A 9,684-nucleotide genomic window follows, 5' to 3' on the forward strand; every position below is an offset into this window, starting at 1 on the left:
CCAACGTCATCTTTACTGCGCGTGGGTGTTTTAACACATAGACCAGGAAATTGCATTTTTTGTCAACTCACGGAGCATGAAAAGTAGCTAGTTGGAGCTGTGGTGACATGAAACGCATAATTAGAGGACTATAGAGTCACCAATACGTTAGAAATGGATGACGATGTTACCATTGAGGACGAAGGTGGACAGAAAATACAGAAAGACACCTTGGAAACCAGGATTTAAGTTTCCTGCAACCAAACTGGTAAATTGGCTAGCTAATATCAGCCTGCAACATCTGTCAGTTTTCTGGCTTGTTTACCAAGCCTAGCTAGCTCTGGCTAGATATCCTTCAAAGACTAAAGCTATAATGCAGCTAGCTAACGTTGTAGCAGTGGTTGTAACTATTTTAGCTAGTGTAGGCTAAGATGGCTAGCTACAGTAGCTCGCTAGCAAAATAACTAGATACAGAGACGCCTCATTCATTGACAGGGCTGCCAACTTTTGAAGAAAGCTTAGAGTTATATTTGCCTATGTGAATTTATTTCCCCTGGCAGACTCCCTAGATGGAGAACACTTTACTGTTTAAAGCTCTTTCCTGCAATTCTACGTATTATTGAACACCTGCCTAGGCCTATGAGCCAGGTAACATAACACCGGTCAGGTGTATTCAGGAATCTGGATGCTTAGAAAATTGAATGAACACTCAACATTTTACGACTTTGTTACTTTGAGATTTTGAGCGCTGAAATGTAAAGTTTTTATTTTTATTGTTTGACACTATTCAGACAGTAATGAGATGGGGAGACAGGCAAATGTGAGACAGTGGGGAGATTGGAAGCAGGGATTGATCACTGTTTTTCAGGTGGAAAGTACGGGAGTGTTACCAACTGACACCAAAGCTTTGCACAGGAAATTCAAATGTGATGGCAGTGGGTAACCAAATCCTAGATGGTAGTCTCCTTGTCCATAGACTGCCTTCAAGATAATGGACACAAACGTTTTCAGTATTTTGTAATTTGGGTGAATCTCTTTAAAATGGGTCTGGAAGAAAATTCCTGCTTGCTCACCAGGAGGGTTGGTGGTCCATGTGCCTTATGGATAATTCATAATTCCTTTCATCTCGGCAAGGTCAAATGAGGAAATTTTATAAATTTTATAAATTTTTTCAATGCTTTGTGTTTCCGCAAGTGCTGGGTCTTTTTGAATATGTTTTCTTATTATAAAACATTCATTCTTCCTAATCACCCAACCTTCAAGGAAACATCTAATAAATATCAGTATGGGTTCTGGCATCATTTACTCTATGTAGACAAAATATGATGCGTTATTTGAGTTGAGTCCCCCTACCATCTCTGCCTAGCATGTGCACACATACTAGAATGTGGAATGTAATTTGATTCCTGGAGATTTCATAGCAATGCTTTTTTTGCTATGATCTATTCAAAACTGTCCATGAATGGCTGCAAAAATACATAGCCCTTGTAGCAATTCATTTGCTGCTTTAAAGCAAGTTTTCTGCAATTCTACGCTTTGGTTATGGAGAGAACTTTGCAATGTTACAACACATTTCGTGCAATTCTAATCATTTGCCATGGGACAGAGAAAAAATTGCAGTTCACAGCTTATTTCCTGCAATCTCTACCCATTTTGCCGTGAGTGGATCAACATTTTTTCCCTGCAATTTATACACATTTTGTAATGAATTATGCCATGTTAATATAATTTGAGTGTGCATGAACTAACAAAATCAATAGGGCCCCCCTGGAGGTCAGGCCCTGGGCACGTTCTCTTCATTGCCTCGGTCTGTATTTCGGCCAGGATTACTAACTTGTTTAGATAGATTGGGTTGGTAGTTAGCTTAAACAAAAATTTGTTAGCTGACATGGCTAAAAGAGAAAAGCTACTGATGCACCATTTTTTTTTGAAATTGCACCTGAGTGTATTCTTACTGTTCTTACACTCAATAATAAGTTGAGACCTCAACATAATTTCCCTTCCTGTCCACAGTCGACCATTGGTGGCAGAATATGGATGGTATCGTGTTGTTCATGTGTGTGGGGTGCTACCTTGGTGGTCCAGCACCTGAGCAAGAGGAGAGCCAGCCAGGGACAGAGCAGCTCGGCTTTCTGGAGCAGTGCAAGGTGAGTGGCCGTACACCAATAGTTTTTTTTTAACCAAGGAAGTCACTGAGTTTGACAAGTACATTTAGTCTCTTATGCAGACACACACCGTCAGACACGCACGCACACACACGCACCTAGGACATGAGCGTTCTTGCTGCAGCTCCAACAATGCCATATTCTCAAGACACTGACAAGCTTGCTAAAGCAGAAACCAACTGGCACTCACAGGCTAGAGCCAGCTTCTCATCCAGGCGACTGACACATCAGGAACGGAATCTCGGAATGCCATGGAATTAATGGAGTCAGTAATATCATCCAATCTTTAAAAAAAAATCTGGCAGATCCCAATGCAGTGGTGAGGAGACAAAGAGGCACTGGAGGGTCCAGGAGAAGAATGCAGGAGGAGCTGGATGCCAAGGCGGCCCTCTTCAGGCTGAAACAACAACAGGTATAAAGTGACAGCCTTTCATATACGGACCGGACACGACGTAACATGGACGACCACACCATGGACCGGACCCATGGACGACTAGACCATGGCGACGGACCGTGACTAGACCAATGGACGGACCGTGCAAAGACCATGGACGGACCCGTACGATAGACCACGGAGGACCGTACATAGACACGGACGACGCGACTAGACCATGGACGGACCGTACATAGGACCATAGGACGGACCGTACATAGCCATGGACGGACCGTGCATAGACCATGGGACGGACCGAACATAGACCATGGACGGACCGTACATAGACCATGGACGGACCGGTGCATGACCATCGGCTTCTTATGCAAAGAGCAATTTCTCAAGCAAGGATTTTGCTTGGACTGTCTGGGAGTGGTCTGAGTTGGGAGGGAAAACTATCTGTATTGGCAGAGGTTTGGAACTCTTTCTTATTGGCCTATTAACTCATTTAACGCCTAGGTGATGTCACCAGACAGCCAAAACTCCGTCCCACCAAATCAGGCGGTCTTTTCAAACAGCTCTCACACTAAAACGGCATTATCATCGTTTTCACAATTTCCAAGTATTATTCTAACCTCATAGTGTGGAAATAAATATGTAAAGCACAGGTAAGTCACGTTTTTGACTGCACTGGGCCTTTAACACAGATCTGAAACCCCAGGCACCACAAACAAGTTTGCCCGTTGTCCCTGCCAAATCTGATCTTGAAGACTTTTTGCTACTTGTCTTTTGTTTGCCGCGTGATAGCTGGAGGAGGAGAAGAGACAACAGAAAATTGAGATGTATGACAGCATGAAAGAGGGGAGATTACAGAGGAAAAGCAAAGACCCGCCCAGGTAAGCTGCCTTCTCTATCATAGGCCTAAGTAACATACATATGCCGTTTAGCAGACGCTTTTATCCAAAGCGACTTGCATGCATACATTTCACATGTGTGTGGGCCTGGGAATCGAACACACAACCCTGGCATTGCAAGCGCCATGCTCTACCAACTGATTCATACAGGACCACCATACATAAAATGTCAGGAGTCAGGAGTTTTTTACGGGCAGGTCACGGGGTCAGAAAAATCTCTTGGCTGTGATAAGTCGTGATTAGCACCCAGAGTTTTTCCTGACATGAAGAAACTCCTGTCCCTGACATATTACATAAGTCGTAGATTTGTTCATGGGTTTTCATGTAAGCACTTAGAGGTTTCTTGTCTGTAAATGAAAATAGCTCATTCTAATCATTATTATGATGTAACATTTCAGAACACTGAAGAGGCCAGCACATCGACTACAGTGTTGAAACCAAAGAGACTGACAAGAAGCCCCTACGGAGCAGTGGTATGTTGACATATTTGATGATGAGAGCAGTATTGTAATTGGAGGCTTCCAGAGGTATGTTTGTAATAGCTGGGAGGGGGGGTAAGCGACACAAAAAGGGGGGGGGGTAAGTGTAATTAATTTTTATGATTGTTAATAAAAACTATTGTTCACAAAACATAAATGTAAGACATCATGCTCACTCTTAAAGTAATTAAACGGGTTTCTGAATCCTACTAGATCCTTTCTGTATCCATGCAAATGATGAGCACTTTCATATTCATGCAAGGCACTAATCTTACTGTAAATAAAAAGCAATAAAAGCACTGCTATTCTTACTGAAACCTATTCAAAGTTTATACATTTAACATTTACACCTGCAAATGGTGCCAAATATAAAGTACATACCAGTAGTAACGAAGGAATGAAATCCACAAAAGAAAAACAATTGAACACTGCGCAACGCTGCAGAGTAGCTTTGTACTGCAACTAGTTGGTCCTGCGAGTTGTGTACATCTGTCTGTATTACGATACAGGAAAACGCATAATATTGCTAATGTTTTGTATTTCAAAAACATTAGCGATACAGAATGTCCATCCTTGCAACTGATGTTTTTTGGATTATGATCCGGTAAGAAGCAGTACTAAGCTTTTTTGGGGGGGGGGGGGTATCCAAACAGTGTCTTTAAAAAGAAAATGGCTKAAATGTGACGTTGCTCCTTTAAGGAATAAGTAGTAGGTAGGTGGCGCTGGCGTCCTCCATCTCCTCTCTGTGCCAGTAACCTACATTCTGCCCTGCTGTGTGTATTTCAGGCTTTAATCCCCTGAGCGGAGAGGGAGGTGGATCCTGTGTGTGGAGACCAGGAAGGAGAGGGCCGTCAGCTGGCGGCGGATGAGGTTAAAGGAGGTCAGAGCCACAGGCTCAGGGTAGACATCTCCCCCTTAACCCGGATCTAGGATCAGAATACCCTACCGTCGTTCCTAACCTGAACTACTAGGAGGATGGAAGAAATATCTGACCCTGTAGCTGTGGCTAGGTGTGACTTGTGCCTACTCTGAGGTGACCTGTGAACTCTGATCTTTGACCCGTCCGAGACACACACTGACCTACTGAAGGAAGCTGCCAGCAATCTCAAAGCCCTCTTAGTTATTGATCTAAATCAATCTGTTATTTGTAACTCTCTGTGTTTGGGTTTAGGGATTGGTTTCACAACTGCATTTTAGATCATGTTGCCTCAGTAATATTAGCATTGTCAAAAAATACAATGTGTTGCCACATGATAACGATGAATCCTTTCTGTTTTAATGCCTTTGGACAACTTCAAACTAACCAGTGTTGAAAACGATTGTCTTGTTTCCACATTCAAATTTTGGCTTATTGAATCATCTTATTTCAGGACACCTGAGAAGGCCTTCTGAGTACGACAGTTTCTAATGATGCTATTCCTGTAAATGGCATCTGTGCCAGTGGGTTTGGCTGATGACTTTCAGTGTAACTGTGTATGTGTGTTTTCTTGTCTTCTTTTGGGGTTGGCGTTTGTGTAAAGTTTCAAATGTGCGCTGCCTACCAAGGCTTCATGTTGCGAGAGTAGATGCTAGCCAGATGGCTTTAGTACTGCTGTGCACCGTACTGCTTTTTATACAATTACATAAATCAGATGTAACCGTTAGTCATCGTGTTATTTATTGGAATATCAATGATCATCAAGCAATTTTAGTTACTGAGAAATAAACTGACCTGCACCTTTTTATCACAATAAAGGTATTATAGATAAGTTGTCTACGTATCTGTGATGTTTGATGGGGAGGCTGACTGTGACGACACACAATAGCGTAATCATACACCTGCCAGCTCCARATTGTCCACTAGATGGCGGCAGTGTAATGTAAATGAAGCCACAATCATAACGGTATGGGTACAGATTTTCTAAACTGTATTGGGTAAGATCGCACTGATTTCTATGGCTGTCATAMACATTATTGTTGTAGTCTTGCTCTTAAATTGATAAGAATTTTATACAATCATTYTAAACCTTATGTTCATTTTCTGCACACCATTTACATTAATTGAGTTATAGAGCATTTTGTGGTTGGCCMAGTCGATTATGATTTCTCAGAAATTGCTTTTTCATTTCACTATCAGTGCCGCATATTAACTCGGCTGACGTTTAATTTCAAGGTTCAACAATGCTTGTTCTGTACTTTTTTGCCTGTCTGCATGCATGMTCTTTCACTTTCACCGGCTCATCACCAGGGCATTCTCAGTTTGTGATCAGACTTGCGCGTCAAATACTGGGAGGAAAAAAAGCTGAGACCACTACGTAATCACACACCCCAGCCAGTCAGAGCGCTCCTACGGAGTATCCACTAGGTCAAATCACACAGTTAAGCCGCGTTGCTACTAAGCGTTTTCGACATTCTCACAATGGCGAGGTAGTGGAAAGAATGGGTTGGCTACGCGTCTCTGGGCGAAGAAGAAACCTTACATTTTGTTGAAGGTCGCAGTTTTTTGTCATCTATTGATAGCGACGGAATGCTTGCTGTTTAGAAGGGCCACATGAAGAGYGGAGTGTACGATCAGGTGGTGGGTTTATGGAGACTGCTACGTATGCAGCAGCCAGCTTACATCGGGACCAAAAYCGGGTTGGATAAGAAAGAGGCTTTCCTACCATGAGAGCGAGCTAACCCCGTTTTTTATGACGAGGGAGAAACAATTGAACCAATATTGCTTTACAAAGACGCTGTGTTGGCAACAGCGAGAATAGGCTACGAGGCTAATCGGAGTTGGGTCAAGTTTTGGGGAATGGCAGGTCGAAGCCGAAGAGCATGGTTTAGTGTTCTGTTGGGGCTGGTTGTCGGGTTCACCCTGGCTTCCAGACTCATATTACCGAAGGCTACGGAGCTGAAGAAATCCGGTCAGAAACGCAAGGCYAACCCAGCCGGTTGCGGGTTGAACGGGGGTCTGAGGAGAGAATACGGTGGGGTGTTATGGCCCCCGCAAGATAACGGATTTTCGGCGACCGAGAAGCCAGTTCCGAGGTCCAACAATTTCCTTTACGTCGGCGTCATGACTGCCCAGAAGTACCTGAATAACCGCGCCATCGCGGCACATAGGTAAGTTATGTGTAGAAATGGAAGGAATGTTGCTTTTTCTTTTTAACAAGATACCATTTTCCGCTATTAGTTTTCTGTCCCAGGGTTTCTGTACGCGTCAGTTCTTTTCATTCCTCTCCCCATTCTGAAATTGTCAGCCTACATTTTACATAGGCACTTAAAGATACATATTGTTGCTAGTTTTCTGCCAAATATGGATACCGAATTTTAACAATGTTGCCTCTTAAGACTTATGCAAAATTGTTGTAAATGTAATCGATACAAATGTTGCTAGTCGCCATTTAACAGTGTATCAATGCCATGTGTGGCTGTGGCCTGTATTATGATAGTCCTTTTTCTTGTGAGCTATTAAACACCTCATGTTCTGTAAGCTGTCAAGACAAAACCTTGTTGGATATAATACTATAGATGATATACAGTCACTACAACTTGTCCTAAGTGYCATTTAGAAGTATTTGTTACAGGGTCTATGTTATAACATGCTCTCAACATTCACACCCACATTTACCCTACAAAAATCATACTTCAATAGGCAAACTCTTCTGTTCAGTTTTTCAGGCCTTTGAAAACTCTGAACACATTCACTTCACAATTGAGCTGTATCATTCTGTGGTGATGGTTTTGCCATCAGATGAGCTGTATGGGCTCTTTGGTAGGCTAGTTTAATTCGATTGAGTAGGCAATGGCTCCATCCAAGATATCTCCAATTGTGAGGTGTTTCTGTAAGTGTTTCGTTGTAGACTAGCACTGGTGCTATTAGGATAGCTCTAAATGTAGAGATGTCTGTTTGGAAAGAGTGAATGTTAATGTCATTAGCCCTGAAATGTCTTTCATCTAGGCCCCACTGAAATGCAGTGAATGTGAAGGTTTTATGAAATGATGGGTTGGACCGAGAAGACAGCCTGCAGACTCAACAGTGCTATCTTTTCATGTGTCCAGTTATGTGGAAGATTCAATATAATTCAGGGGAAATGTGTTTGCACATCTGCAAAGACATCTGTATTCAATCAGATTAATTAGTAGAGTAGTTTATTTATTCTCCCTCGAATGTCCTTTAAATGGACCGATCATGGTGAACGTCTAGAGACCCGAGAAGGAGATATCTATCACAGTATTTTACATCCACTCCCATGTCTTTATTTTTGGACCCAAAGTAAAGTCCCATTTTGTTTATTTTCAGTGCAGATGGTGGGAAAGCAGGCCTTCTTTTTACTGTCTCAGTTGTTAGTTAATTACTAGATTCCCCATTCAAATACAGTTATTTATCCTAATGAAACATTACTGGTTACTGGTGCTCAGTTGGGTATTTAGTAGGCTCAAGTCTGTGCGTGAACCTCTTGTAAATACAGGTTATAACACATGTTATGCTGTGCTATTACATGACGCTTATCTGTCTATTTGACATTTTAGTCATTTATTAGACTCTTTCAGTAGTGAGTGTATATATACATTTTCATACTGGTCCCCCGTGGGAATCGAACCCACAACCCTGGCGTTGAAAGCGCCATGTTCTACCAACTGAACCACACGGGACCGTCTTTCTATGTCCTTCGTGGGCCCAGACTTGTGTGTGTGTGTTAGACCTCTAACCCACTCTCCATCCTATAGAGTACCTGACCTCTGCCTGTGTCTCTCTCTGTAGAACGTGGGCTCAGACCATCCCGGGCCATGTYGAGTTCTTCTCCAGCGAGGGTTCGGACACCACCATTCCCATCCCCATCGTGGCGCTGCACAACGTGGACGACTCCTACCCACCGCAGAAGAAGTCCTTCATGATGCTCAAGTACATGCACGACCACTACCTGGACCAATATGAGTGGTTCATGCGGGCCGACGATGATGTGTACATCAAGAGCGAGCGCCTGGAGGGCTTCCTGCGCTCGCTCAACAGCAGCGAGGCCCTCTTCCTGGGCCAGACGGGCATGGGCGCCCGCGACGAGCTGGGCAAGCTGGCGCTGGAGCCCGGCGAGAACTTCTGCATGGGCGGCCCCGGCGTGATCATGAGCCGCGAGGTGCTGCGCCGGGTGGCGCCCCACATCGGCCAGTGCCTGCAGGAGATGTACACCACGCACGAAGACGTRGAGGTGGGCCGCTGCGTGCGGAGGTTTGCCGGCGTGCAGTGCGTCTGGTCCTARGAGGTAAGAGCAAAGATGGCAGCTGGTCGTATTGTATACTGCAGTTAGTAGATCTATCACGGCTTTTGAAGGTTTATTTTTAATTGGTGTTATACAAGAGAAGGCTGGGTAGAAAACCATCTGAGATTGAGGATGTAGTCGGTAGAAGTGACCTTCAATGTCGTCCGTCTGAAGTGTACRWAAATGTGAGGAGGGGAATRGCCAACAAGACGCCTACCTTGGCTTGAAGTACTCTGTGAAGCGAAAGACATCATGAAGTGGATTTCCCACACACCACAGTAGTGTCAAGGGCATAAGTTGATAATCAGTAGATCTGGCACCTTCAGTAGACACTCCTTAGAGTATCTCCTGGCAGATTTAGTATTCAGATCTTATTCATGTGACCATATGATTGCTTGACAGATCAAAGAAAGGGGCAATTCCATGAAATGATTCTGAGACCAGGGCTCTAAAGTGCGACCATTTTGGATGCATATGCTCCTGTAAATATGTTTCTGTGTGATGACTCATTTTCCTCCTAGACGCACTGTGGTGCTCCCAAAATAAGATGTC

The 9,684-nt window shown here is 43.6% G+C and overlaps 1 protein-coding gene, 1 non-coding gene and 1 pseudogene across 2 annotated transcripts; 2 read left to right on the plus strand and 1 right to left on the minus strand.

Moving 5' to 3' along the window:
- The first annotated feature begins 65 nt into the window (after positions 1-65).
- Positions 66-4,994, plus strand: LOC112079592 (selenoprotein S-like; annotated as a pseudogene).
- Positions 4,995-6,311: 1,317 nt separating this feature from the next.
- Positions 6,312-9,252, plus strand: chsy3 (chondroitin sulfate synthase 3). The gene is given in 2 exon segments (XM_024145496.2): positions 6,312-6,997; positions 8,640-9,252. Coding segments are annotated over 2 exon segments (852 nt in total). The 5' UTR covers positions 6,312-6,686; the 3' UTR covers positions 9,181-9,252.
- trnae-uuc (transfer RNA glutamic acid (anticodon UUC)) lies at positions 8,457-8,532 on the minus strand. Its single transcript has one exon. It is a non-coding gene; the product is annotated as a tRNA-Glu (tRNA).
- Positions 9,253-9,684: the final 432 nt, after the last annotated feature.

This window comes from Salvelinus sp. IW2-2015, unplaced genomic scaffold, assembly GCF_002910315.2.
Source record: "Salvelinus sp. IW2-2015 unplaced genomic scaffold, ASM291031v2 Un_scaffold8607, whole genome shotgun sequence".
NCBI classification, from domain to species: domain Eukaryota; kingdom Metazoa; phylum Chordata; class Actinopteri; order Salmoniformes; family Salmonidae; genus Salvelinus; species Salvelinus sp. IW2-2015.